A 13,444-nucleotide genomic window follows, 5' to 3' on the forward strand; every position below is an offset into this window, starting at 1 on the left:
GGAAAATGTCTCTATGTCATACACCATCTCTAGCCATGCTGCCATGTAGATTAGGAAGCCAACTCACACTGGACCCAAGTTTGACGGATATCCATATTTGGTAATATCAAGCATTTGGCTTACGTGCTTATTTTATCGTGTATATCGAAATGTCGTTGTTGTTACATGTGAACACGTCATCGCTGTTTAATAATTTAAAAAAAAACTTCGTCCGAAGCACTGCTGACCTGCTGTTTTAATTTTACGAAAACAGAACCCGAATTCATTAAATTCTGTATAAACACAACAGTCATTCAGTGTCATTTTCATTTCTTTTAATCTTTCTTTCTTTATTTATTTTAGGATGATCGATTTCAAATATAACTAGTCGGTACATGTTTAGGTTTGGTATAAAACTTTGCAGCGAGCCGTAATCTCCTTGCAATTAGATCTTTCCACGAACTTCTTATCTGTAGCGGCAGGTCAAAAATAGGAAAATGCAAAAACAGAGAAATTGTTGATAAATTATAAATTCGATGCAAATCGCCGCATTTAAATTCATCCGATTGGTATTGGTTATATACACATCTATATATAAATGTACGAAACCATAACATCCCTTTTAAGACCATGCCCTTCATTAATGATGTATACTGCATACTGAGAAACTATTTTTTACGTTTTTTACTGGTTGATGATGGATTAAAATGTGATTCACTTTTTAGATGACTTTTGTGTTTGTCAACATCTGGCTATAAATAAATTTCGAGATCTATCACAAAATAGGAAACTAAGGACAGGATATAATGATATATTGATCATAAATTACCTGGAAGATTGTTTTGTTAGAGGTACCGTATACAATTAAACGTAGTTATTTCAACATTTTGCGTTTCACAACATTCCATAAAATGAATATCTTTGTTGAGAAAAAGTAGATATAGTATTCATGAAGTTTAAAACACACGAACTTTTTCTATAATTTTAAACTTCTTTGTATGTTTATTAATTTTCATAGATTTTACATTTACACACTTATATACATTTGTTTACAACCTTTAACGTTTTTTGAAGTTCCCTAATTGCATGTCAGGTCATTAAAGCTTAGAATTTTTCATATTTATATATAAAGCATTCTCTTAAATCAAGTTTCACTGGGTAAATAATCAAACCCAATCGATTCTAACAGTATATTGAATAGTATTAATTTGCAACAATTTTCAGTAAATATATGCTTCCAAAGGAATTTCTAATGCAATATCTTTTTTCGGCCACTGGCAAAAATTAAACAAAATAAATATAAGATCGACAAACTCTTGATTAAAAAATGTAATAAAATGTTGCTAAACTTCAATTCTGAAGCGGTCTCTGTCTCTAAACCACGAAATTTAGTTAAATGGGTATGTATATATATATAGGGTATTAGCTAAAATTAGCCGATTCATCCATTGGTGGGATACATTCTTTTGATACTAAAATATGCGCGGACATATAGAATACAAGGTTGAGGGATAGAGTGATCAGTCTAATTAAGGGTTGTCTATACGAGAGGATAATCTTTACGTCATTTACAGAAACATTAACATATTTTGTTATCGGATGGGCATCGTTTCATGCCACGGTCCAGAGTCCGCATAGCTCTCTTCTACCCACGCCCAGAGGGGAGGGGATCGTACATATTGACCGTGGTTGCGGTGGGTTGGCGGCTTAGTGCAATGACAAGGTGATTTGTATAAAACCCGCTGTATACGTTACGTTAGAACACACATATGTTCATTGTCTGGGCTCTCGTGTCGCGTTTTGGCACCTGTCCGGGAACTTTTTTGGGGGAAAATTAGCAACATAACTGGAACATCGGAAAAATCCTTATATAAATCAACATTCCTCATATCAATGATTTCTGTTTTGTTATACAAAGAAACACAAGTAGCAATTTTAGTTACTTCATTTCCACTTATGTTCTGTATTTTTGGAAGGGGTATGGATACTTTGGAAAATATACAAAATTCATTACGGAAAAGAGTATACTTTTTGGACAGGGGCCTTTCAATGGCCCCAGAGATTAAAAGCCGAGAACCCTGATTGTTCATTAAGTATTACCAGTACATGTTTCTGACGGAAAACGATGTATATGTAGGCTACTAGTATCTGGATAGTTGATCTTTTCTATCATTTCTTAATACTTCTTCAAAATCTTTTTAATCCTCTCTAGGGATTTCAAAGGACATTTATTCATATTGAAAAAAATGCGCTATTATTGTGATATTTGATACAATGAAAATGGAAATTATAGTAAGATTCATCTTTTAAAGATAAAGTAGTAAATTGAAACACAATTCAGAAAGAACCTTTAGTGATTCAATTGTTTCATATTATCATTAAGATCTTCTTTATACTGGTATTTTCAGTATAAAGTTTTTCTTTACAAAATAATATTTTCTTGCCCAAAATAACACACTTCAAATTTTCAGATAAATCTGATGGTTTGTTTGTTGACCATCCAGCCTCCTTTAAACGACACTTGCAGTGAGTGAAGACACAATTACTGGGTCCAAACACTGGTGACAGCATCGACTCATGCTACGGCCCAGTCTTCGACGATTGGAGACTTTGAACAACTAGGCGATAAAACAGCTAGAATTATGAACAGCTACATTTAAATTAATTAAAGTCACTAACAATCACGAACAGCTAGACAGCGCCATTGACAAACATGAACACCTAGACAGCGCCGCTAGAAATTATAAACAGCTAGGCAACGCCACTAACAATCATGAACAGCATGACAGCGCCTCTGACAATCATTAACTGCTCTTTAGCGCCTCTGACAATCATTAACTGCTCTTTAGCGCCACTGACAATCATGAACATCTTGGCAATGCCACTAACAATGATGAATAGCTAGACAACGCCACTGACAATCATGAACGGCTAGATAGCGCCGCTAGAAATTATAAACAGCTAGGCAACGCCACTAACAATCATGAACAGCTAGACAGCGCCACTGACAATCATGAAGAGCAAGACAGCGCCGCTGACAATTACGAACAGCTAGGCAGCACCACTGACAATCATGAACATCTTGGCAACGCCACTAACAATTATGAACATTTAGGCAGTGCCACTAACAATAATGAACATATAAAGAGCGCCACTAATGATCATGAACAGCTAGACAACACCACTGACAATTATGAACAGCTAGGCAGGGCCACCAACAATCATGAACATCTAGGCAGCGCCACTAACAGTCATGACACAGATGGATTACGCCACCGACCGTGCCGACAGTGACAATTTATAATTGTGAGATAACACTCTGAAAATCATGAACTGCTCTTCAATGCGGCCCCTGACTACACAAACAGTTATCAGCGTTTGTACGCCATCAATTGACTGTTTTCTCTGTCACATCTGGGTAAAGTAAAGGATGTGTAAAAGGAATGAAAAACACCCCAATGAAAACTTTAAAAAATAAATTGCCTTAGGTTTATTGTCAGATATTCTCATAGCCACAACATTTTGAGGCAAATTAATGAATTGTTTGCTAATTGGAGAAGAGAAACAACTCCTATATATATATAGCATATTATAATCTGTTTATTATGAGATTTCTAGGATGTACATGTATGTCTATCTTTCCATGTCAAATAAATGCTACTTTGATTGAATGGACATTTTTTAGAATGAGATTCTGAATATAAAATCAAACTCAACAAAAGACAAACAGGGTAAAAGAAACGAATTAAATGAATGAAGTAACAACAATTACTTTGATACTGTACATAAGTCAACATAAAGATACGAAAAAACACATACATGTAAAAATCCAATTATGCTTACTTTTCAAAAAATTCTGCTTACTTCTAATCGGCAAGTAATGATTTGCACATATCATAGAGCTACAGATGAACAGGCCTCATCAAAATCACACATTCAATACAGAAATTCATATAACATTAATCTGAATTACCTATTTTCTGTAAAAATATAAAAAATATTCTCTCTCTCTCTCTCTCTCTCTCTCTCTCTCTCACATAATATATTAATTAAAAAAATAAAAATGAAATAGAACATGCTGTATACAAAATGAAATACATGTAAAATAAATTTTCAAGGAAACTAAAGCATATTTTCATTATAGTAAAAATTTGTACTATGTTTTACAGTTCAATAATTAAGAACTTAATTTTTCAGTAGGTTTTCCCATACTAGTATCTTATAAGTATTTCAATTGTCAGCTCATAGCATTTAAATACTGTTGATATTTCAGCCAAAAAATAAATTGAAAACTGAATTAGAAGGCTTAAAGCTTTACTATATATTTAGATATGTATAATAGGTTGGCAATTTTGTACAAATGTATTAAGAAACTTTGCAAGTGTATGCTAATAATGTCACCTCAAAGGTACTCTCTAAACAAGGGAAACTTCAAAGGTAATAATATTCCACCAGACTTCTAATTTCATGTAAATAACATGTATTTTTGTGTATCTTATAAAAACTTTTATTTCTATAAATGGATATTTCTTTCTTCTAGGAAAAGAAAGATGAAGTCTAAAAAATGCAATAAAAAAATATCACAATAAAACATTAATCAATGTTGCATTTTGCATTTGGTGACTTTAAGTGAATCTTCTGTGATACATCCTGATCATAACATGCTATTTGATTGGCTAAAAAAATCTAAACTAAATAAAATATAAGGCTTGACAATATAACAATGTTACTTCAATTAAATACATGTGTACACTTATATATTTGGCACTTTGAATGACAGGATTTTATACAATTTATTGTAATTTGTGAGGACAAATTATGCCATATTTTGTGAACTCAAATATAAATGTGGAAAAGTAGATAAAATTCTGTCCCTTTCACATTTTCACTGGACTAAGATTAATTTTTGCAGTACCAGTACTTGCCAGCACATAGTTTTGCTAATGACATTTCATTGCAAGGGCAAGAACTTATGGTATAACCATACATGTATATGGTGAGAATTAATTTAAGGCCAAAATAGTAGCAAAATCTACCAGGCAAGTTTAAACAGTTTTTGTATTCAATAAATTCCTGATTAATGTAAATATTCAAACATTGCATGCAGAGAACAAAGAAAAATACATGATTGCACAGATATGTGACTGTTGGTAAAATGACTGATATGATCAAATTTGCAATGGAGGGCATCTTATCTCTGGCCTCACTTACAGCTTGGAGTGGGGCCGAACACTCACACTGCGGCCATTTCTGCTGATCTTGATGGCAACTTCCAATCCTTTGCAGATCTGGTCTAGAACATGGAACGGTACAGACTTGTTGACTGGCAAGTACACAACGTGGTCTATAAGATAGCGAGCCTCATGGGGGTAGTAATGAATCAGGGGGGCAAAGTAGTCCAGGTGGGGGTTCCACTTCTCTGGTTCAATTATGTTCAACTGCGTGGCGCCTCGATATGCATCAATGCCCATGGCATTCAAAATCTTGACTATAGTATCAGGATTTTCCTATGAATAGAAACATACTGTTTTATATGCCACAACTACCAGGTATACTTATTGTATTGGTTCTCATGTCCCCCTACATTAGATCAACTGCTGCAGCATTGAGTTATTTCATTGCAATATTTATCTTGCAAAAAAATTGTTTTCCTTATTAATTTTATCTTGCTTGAAAATTAAAAGATTAATGAAATTGCTATACTAACCACTAATATAGGGTAAAGCCAGTAATTGTTTACTGAACACTCTCCCCCTACCAGTGTCACACAGTCTGGCAGCCGCTCACGGACATACTCTCCCTTTATATTTGACGTTTTGAACTCCGCTGGCTTGAAGTTTTTGAGTCTGTGTAGTAGGGTATACAGAAGGGCAGCAGACGGCTGTTGGCGAATTCGGAGAACCATGTCACTTGGAAAACCCCTCAACATTTTTATAACGTATTGTTTGTGGTCTATATTGAGTGTCCGTGTGAGCCACATGGCTGGTTTGACCACTTGAGGACAGTCCAATAGCAAGTATACCAGAAAATATTTGGTCAACTTCTTGAAATATTCCCGCTGCTTTTGCACAGGATATGCAGAGTTTCGTCTTGACATTTTCTCATATAATTCATCATCCCTGATTTTTGCTATAGCACCACCGAAGGCTGTTGAAGGTTTAATCACACCAAAACTAAAAAGAGCTAAATCTGTCCGCGGGTTTCCTAACCAATCAAATCCACAGAAAGACTCGGCACAATCCTCTATAACGAATATATTGCGTTCCCGGGCAATGTCTATTATGCTATCCATCTCTACTAACTTTCCGTATATATGAGCTACTAATATAGCTACTGTTCTGTCTGTTATAAGGTGCTTCAGCTGATCTAGCTTGGGACTCGTTCTCTCTATATCCACATCCCATGGAACAACCTTGTCACAATTTTAAAAAAGATTTTATATTATTTTTGCTGAGTGGTTTGGTATTGACATTATTTCTATTAAACAAAAATGAAACATTGTTTTTGGTAAATGATGAAAACAACTTATAAATCAATTAAAAATAGCTTCAGCATGAATACTTCCTGCTTGGCAGAATTTACAAATATGTATTCTGTCTAATTTTTTTAAAATATATCTACTCAGTCTTATCCACTGGCTGTGAGGGGGATAACTCTTTTATTTATCCAATGACTGGGTCCATTTCTGTAGGAATTTCCTGGGGAAATGGTCCATATCAAGGGTTTGATGAAAGAGCCTCATGTATCCTCTACTCATATTCAGTGAATAATTTTTATATAATGCATTCAATCATTGTCTAATGAATTGAGAAACAGATCAAAATAGCATTAAACTAATCATATATTTGAAACACAGTATTTGATCTAAAAGAATCATACAAATTATCTTTCGATAATTCAATGAAGTTATTATGGATATCTTCTGAAAAGAGTGTCAACATAGAGAAATCACCACCCATTATCAAGGCACAGGAAATTTTTACCAGGTACACATGTAATGTAAGAATCCAATTGTGAAAATGGTTTAAATTTTATCTGACAGAAGTCAGTGGAAATATAAATGTACTATAATGGCAATGTCAAATGTTTGACTATGTGTGCCTTATTTCTGTGTATGTACCTTCAGTCCGTGGTGTTTAATGATGTATACCATGTCTGGAATATTGATGGCAGACATAATGACCTCTGACCCTGGAGGATAATTTTTCACTTGTAAAAACAAGTCTAAACCAGTTCTAACTGACAGGCAAGGGAGTACACAGTTCTGATTGGTTGGAGTGGTCCACATCTGTTTCAGCTCTTGGACTGCTTGTTCTCTGTTGCCACAACATTTCAGGCACCGTGATGCTGCTCCAAAAATGTCTGCAAATTCTGCATCTAGTTAAAAAAAAAGAAGGATGAAAAATAACCCAACTTGCTTACCACATTAAAAAGAAATTATAGATTTTATTCCCCCATTGAAGAAAAAAGTTTGATTTTGGTTCCAGGGAGCAAATGATCTTTATAGTATACACTATGTACATTTTTTTCAGAGTTTGAATCTTTTATTGTTAAAGTTATTCAAAACACATCTACTGGTACACATCATGCAAGCTTTTAAATTCATCATTTGAATAATAAAACACAAATATTTTAAAACCTCTCCATTTAAATTCATTTGTCAATTTGAGACATGAAATGGTTGTTTGAGCACATAAATCTGTGCTAAAAGTGTAACGCAAATCAATACATTTCTGCTGGTTAAAACAATCCACATACCAATGTATACACACGTGTAAGGCAAAATAGAACTGGCAGATTTATCTCTGAAAGCCATTATAGGTTTTGTCTTTTTCCTTGGTTTCAGCCAGTTCCTGAATTCAATGATAAAAAAAATAGCAGGTTAAGTTAAAATTTGAATGAAAATGATTCTCTTTCAAACTACACAAACTATAGTATTTTGCTATGTTAATATAAATCATAGAAATGTACATACAAAAGGCTTACCAGGTAAATAATTGATATTAAAGCTTAACTGGGGTGGAGAAACTGATTAAATTATGCAGGGGTATCCTGCATCAATTATAACAATATATGGTTTTCCATGCACCACGGAGTAATATAGGTTTTCCTTTACGTACATAGTTATTTACCAAGTCATGGTAGTGAAATTACTTTGAATTGTTACTCAAAAGCACTGTTTAGATAGATATTAGACAGTAGGATATAGTATTCATTGCAACAACTCATGTCAAACTGCACTGTGAAATTGTCATAATAAACACAAAGCTTTTGCCTATTGGGAATTACCAGTACTGCTACATTTATATTTTCCCCAACAAACACAGATAGACAGTAAGTGTGCGATTAGCTTCATCACATGTACATATGCACATCTGCTATAATTCATTCAGAGTACTCAAGTACTCATGCAAAAGCATTACTGATAAGTAGCTTCAAGTTGGCAACTATTTCAATCCACAGTTATGTCATTATTTTGAATGTCTAAAAAAATGTGTTGTGTTAATTAAGATTTAGTTAGGTTAGTTGTTGTTCTCTTTGTAAAAACTTTCACTCTGGACAAAATAAGCTAGTACCTCCACGATTTTCTGAACTGCCAAGATGTAAATTTAATGTTTTTTTGTTGTTAATGGAACAAAGCAACTTGCTACACATGTACTTTATGTGTCATGTGGTTTATCTAAGAACTTAGCTGAGTGTTCTCATAAATGTTCAATTTTAAATGATGAGTCAAATACAATATACATGCTGCATTTTCATATACAATATACATCTACAAAGTATCTAGTATTATCTTGGTACACATCATCTTCCCAAGTTAAGGGTTTCTGATCCACACCTCTCCTCACAAAGAGGGGAGCAGAGTGCACAAAATGCCCTTGGCTAGCAAACTTTAAGATGGGTACACATGTACATATTATGTTGAATATATCACAACTTCATTGCTACTTATTTGGTGGAGTATGTTTCACATTATACTGGTACTAAATGTTTGGTATTATTATACTGCATGCTATATAATGCCTCTAAACTTGTGGTTAGTGCATGCATGTACTTAATTCACAACCGGCATTTTACATTTTTCTCTCAACTATTTCCCAAAATTCTAAAATACTAGTATGATGTCAGTAATTCAGATGACATAAAAAACAATTATTGTTGCAAATGTAAAAATAATTCATAAAAAAAAATTACTATTTAATAAGATATTTCAATTGTAATTAAAACATAGAACAGTTTCAGAGTTACTATAGATATCTGCCAAAGAAGACCCTTTAAAGGCAAAAAGTAATGCCATAAGTTCGCAATAACATGACAGCATTTTTTTTTTTAAGGTTAAGGAAGTAACTTTCTTATCATATAATATGCAAATAGCTTTTTGGGAGAAAATGACATTTATTGAGCAAACTACTTTAAACACATTATGCCGGAATATGTAAATTGAAGAGCAGAAGAGCTGAAATACATGTATCTACAACAGTTATGATGTAACAGGTTTTTTTGTTATACTTTCATGTTAAATACTGAAATCTGATTGGTTAAGACGAAGTTCATAATCTGTTCTATTACCCTCAGCGTTAGCAACGCACTTAGCAACGGGTAACATTAAAAAATGTTACATGCGCGAAAATTATGCGCGTACGGTTTGCTGTAGAATTCACGTTATTCCTATATAAAAGCAGTAAAATTTTCTTAAAAATTAAGACATTCAGTATTATATAAATAGTGCCTGTTTGGGAGGGTAACAGTTGAAATTGACACCCCGAGAAAACCATTGTCAACCGACGCGAAGCGGAGGTTGACAATGGTTTTCGAGGGGTGTCAATTTCAACTGTTATCCTCCCAAACAGGCACTATTTATTTTGTTATACTGAATGTCTTTTTTAAAATTTTTAAGAAAATTTTACTGCTTTTATATAGGAATAACGTGAATTCTACAGCGAACCGTACGCGCATAATTTTCGCGCATGTAACATTTTTTAATGTTACCCGTTGCCAAGTGCGTTGCTAACGCTGAGGGTAATAGTATTTATTATTAACTGCGTCTTAACCAATCAGATTTCAGTATTTAACATGAAAGTATAACAAAACAAAATAAATAGTGCCTGTTTGGGAGGATAACAGTTGATATTGACACCCCTCGAAAACCATTGTCAACCTCCGCTTCGTGTCGGTTGACAATGGTTTTCTCGGGGTGTCAATTTCAACTGTTACCCTCCCAAACAGGCACTATTTATATAATATATACTCTCTCTCTCTCTCTCTCTCTCTCTCTCTCTCTCTCTCTGTGTCTTTCTCTCTCTCTTTCTCTCTCTCTCCACTTACCAACAACATTTGACAGAACTGCTCTACTAGCTGTTGTTTACCATCTCCAATATATTTTCAGGGATCACTGAAAAAGATACTACATAATTTATATTCTGGTTCTTTGCCTCACACATGAATTGGCAATGTCAAAATTAAAGGTCTTTAATGTATAATGTCATCTACTTTATATACTCATCCAGGGTATAGCAGCTTTTCTGCAACAACGGTAACAAATATACATTTTTTTTCACAATTAAGTTGTCAGAAGTACATTTAAAGATATAGATCAAAATAGAATAAAAAAAAACTCAGTAGAGTTATGCCTGAACTTACACCAACGGCATATAATTAATCTTTTTTAAGTGGCATTGTTTCACTTACAATAAAAATAATCTTTGAGATATGTTATATAACATACAAAATTATCACAGTGATGCATAAATATATATACATAATACATGTATAGGGACTGGATCAATAAACATTCTTTCAGGATATATACATGTACAGCCAGGTTATTTTTATGTTAAATCCTGATACATATTAATAATAGATTTTGATTAACGGTATCAATACAAATATTAAAAATGTTCTAAACATGCTCATAATTTTTTCCCCTAAATTTCCAGTAGAATTTCAACACATGTACCAGGTAATATATGTATATATCAAGCAAATAAAACCTCATTTAAAGAGGGAATGCAATACAAAACTATAAGAACTATAATGCACAGTACAATGTACTTGAATACTCAGTGCATGTAATAAACTGTAAGAGTTTGACGACTGGTTTGAATACCAGCACCGGATAGCTCAGTGGGTAGAGCACCTGACTAGATATTCAGGGGGTTCGGTTTGAATCCCCGTCTGATCTTCATTATTTCTCCCCTTCCCCGCCGACCCTGGAACTTACAGCTTAACTCCTACCAGGGTACAGAGCCTGGGGTGACCTTCAAGGGCAAAGATCATATAAGGGAGGAGGAATGCAATGATCAGTGTTCTGCGAATACCGACGCAAAATAGCCTATTGGGTAGAGCACTTGACCAAACTAAGAACTCGGAGAACTGTGTTCAAATCCTGGTCTAGTCATTATTTTTCCCATCCCGTTACAATATCAATTTACCTTTTCATAATTATAGCTCAATATGATGCCTTCAATATTTTAATCACTGCAATCATTTATCGATAAACAACAAGAAAAAAGCTGTCAATGTGACGGCAAACAGGGATTTCTTTTACGTGAATTACTGTATTCATAATCCATGTAAACCCTGAATTGATACACACTACCTATCCGGAGAAATGGAGTACCCTATACACAATATTCTGCGAGAAATGACTAAGTAAGTTCAACAGCTGGTATTTTTTTTATATATTATCAAAACTCAAAATCCAAGTAATATGCACATCTCTATAATATATGTACAATTGATCTGTAAAACAACAACTTCCTATCTCGAAAACTGTAGGAGGGGATATCCGTACAATAAGGTTACCCTAAATGCAATATTTTACAAGAAAATGAGTAAGTTCAACAGCTGGTATTTTTTTCATAAATTATCAGAAATCAAAATTCTAGCAAAATGCACACCTCTGATATATGTACAATTGATCTGCAAAAGAACGACTTCCAATCTTGAAAACTGTAGGAGGAGTTATCTGTACAATATGGGTACCCTTTTGGCAGCCGTCCACTTGCCTAAACGCCATTTTCACCATTTCAATGACTTTTTCCTTTGGAAAACTTGGTTAACAAAATACTTTCTTTGGTGATTCATGCGGGATATGAAGGTGGCAACATTGCAGAAAAAATATGTAAGCCAACTGTTAGAGGGTTTTGTAAATTTTTACTGCAATGATCGCTACCTTCATAACCCGCATGAATCATCAAAGAAAGCATTTTATTGTTTATAATTACATCTTTCTTGTAACAAATCAAATCAATTTACTGTTAGTGTACACCAGTACATTAGCTAAGAAAAGCCAAATTGTTTCCTATGGAAATTTGAGTCTGTCAGTGACATCATCACAATTATTTCATGCAACTCATGATTTTTCTTAGGTCTCTGCAGCCTGCATATTTCAGTCCTATCTGTTCTATAGAGCTAATCTAATTTATTCAATTATATCTGATATCTAAAATTAAAGTAAACTAATAAATTAAATGGGATGAAATAAAACATTAGACAAATAAGATCCTACTTGAATTAGATATACATGTCGATGATGAACACTAAATATTTCAATAAATAACATTCAGAATACAAGTAAAAGGCCATATGTAAAAATAAGAATGCCAATTACTTGTATATCTTCAAGGCACATATTGACAAAACAGATTAAACTCTTTTATTCGATCATTGTACATAGATATTAGAACAGGTCAAAATATTTTATGAGGATTTGGTGCTCATTTAGGGACATATGCTAGAAAGAAGATTGGGGAAAGTCCTTAAAACTTGATCTGAATTAATTGTCTTTTTAAAATAGCTGTGAAAATTTTAAAAAGTTTATTACCATACATCATGTGTAATAATCTATTTAATTGTGAAGAATTTTTTAAACAAAGACATTTTTAAAGCAAATTAAAGGTACACATTTCATGACTTTGAATAAAAGATGAACAAACTTAAAAAAGATATATCAAACCTGTTGATTAGATAAAGCATTTGATTTGTGGTTTATGTGTAATAGCCGGTATGTTTCATATTCATTCAGAATTTCCATTTATGATCGTCTCAAAAGCGCCACATTAATTACAGTAGCTTAAGGTAAATTTACTACATCCGCCATCAAAACTGGACTCCTTACTATTTATAATATAGTGTTGACCACCTTTTATAACAAATTATGTCATATTGTCTATATGTGACTCAAACTGTTCGTCAGTCAATGACGACCAACATAACTCCGATATATTTTTTTTATACTCAACCAGATAATTATGAAATAGAAAGTCACAGTTTCTAATCTTACCTTCATTTCCTCAAGTTTACATCTGTCAGGATTTAGCCCATATTAGAGCGATGTAGACTAAGCCAGTCTTGACCTCAGAGTGAAGTTGTCAACTTCCCAATTTCGTGGATTAGTTGAATCCCTGAATATCAAACCCGATAAACAAGACATCGGGATCGGTATTCAAGAGGGGACTTAGAG

The 13,444-nt window shown here is 33.6% G+C and overlaps 2 protein-coding genes across 3 annotated transcripts; one reads left to right on the top strand and one right to left on the bottom strand.

Moving 5' to 3' along the window:
* Positions 1 to 1,592: 1,592 nt before the first annotated feature.
* On the top strand, positions 1,593 to 3,273 carry LOC117681194 (uncharacterized). The gene is made up of 2 exons (XM_066071346.1): positions 1,593 to 1,673; positions 2,881 to 3,273. The coding sequence occupies exons 1-2, from the start codon at positions 1,593 to 1,595 to the stop codon at positions 3,271 to 3,273; spliced, it is 474 nt and encodes a 157-aa protein (XP_065927418.1).
* Positions 3,274 to 4,474: 1,201 nt separating this feature from the next.
* LOC105321236 (uncharacterized) lies at positions 4,475 to 13,405 on the bottom strand. Of its 2 annotated transcripts, none has more exons than XM_011419496.4 (6): positions 13,265 to 13,405; positions 10,306 to 10,372; positions 7,738 to 7,832; positions 7,100 to 7,356; positions 5,687 to 6,391; positions 4,475 to 5,486 (listed from the first exon to the last, which is right to left on the bottom strand). In XM_011419496.4, the coding sequence occupies exons 3-6, from the start codon at positions 7,793 to 7,795 to the stop codon at positions 5,187 to 5,189; spliced, it is 1,320 nt and encodes a 439-aa protein (XP_011417798.3). In that variant the 5' UTR covers positions 7,796 to 7,832; positions 10,306 to 10,372; positions 13,265 to 13,405; the 3' UTR covers positions 4,475 to 5,186. The 2 variants fall into 2 exon arrangements, with proteins under 2 accessions (XP_011417798.3, XP_065931858.1); XM_066075786.1 differs by lacking the exon at positions 13,265 to 13,405 and adding an exon at positions 10,471 to 10,492.
* Between the last annotated feature and the right edge of the window lie 39 nt (positions 13,406 to 13,444).

This window comes from Magallana gigas, chromosome 2 (genome assembly GCF_963853765.1).
Source record: "Magallana gigas chromosome 2, xbMagGiga1.1, whole genome shotgun sequence".
NCBI lineage: Eukaryota > Metazoa > Mollusca > Bivalvia > Ostreida > Ostreidae > Magallana > Magallana gigas.

Bases quoted from the DNA above. Each gene is read 5' to 3' on its own strand.
- LOC117681194 (XM_066071346.1), top strand. From the start codon at position 1,593: ATGCCACGGTCCAGAGTCCGCATAGCTCTCTTCTACCCACGCCCAGAG. The intron at 1,674-2,880 runs GTGGGTTGGCGG...AATGATGAATAG, and splicing joins ACATATTGACCGTGGTTGCG to CTAGACAACGCCACTGACAA.
- LOC105321236 (XM_011419496.4), bottom strand. From the start codon at position 7,795: ATGGCTTTCAGAGATAAATCTGCCAGTTCTATTTTGCCTTACACGTGT. The intron at 7,357-7,737 runs GTATGTGGATTG...TTTTTTAACTAG, and splicing joins TTACACGTGTGTATACATTG to ATGCAGAATTTGCAGACATT. The intron at 6,392-7,099 runs GTACATACACAG...AATTGTGACAAG, and splicing joins TTAAACACCACGGACTGAAG to GTTGTTCCATGGGATGTGGA.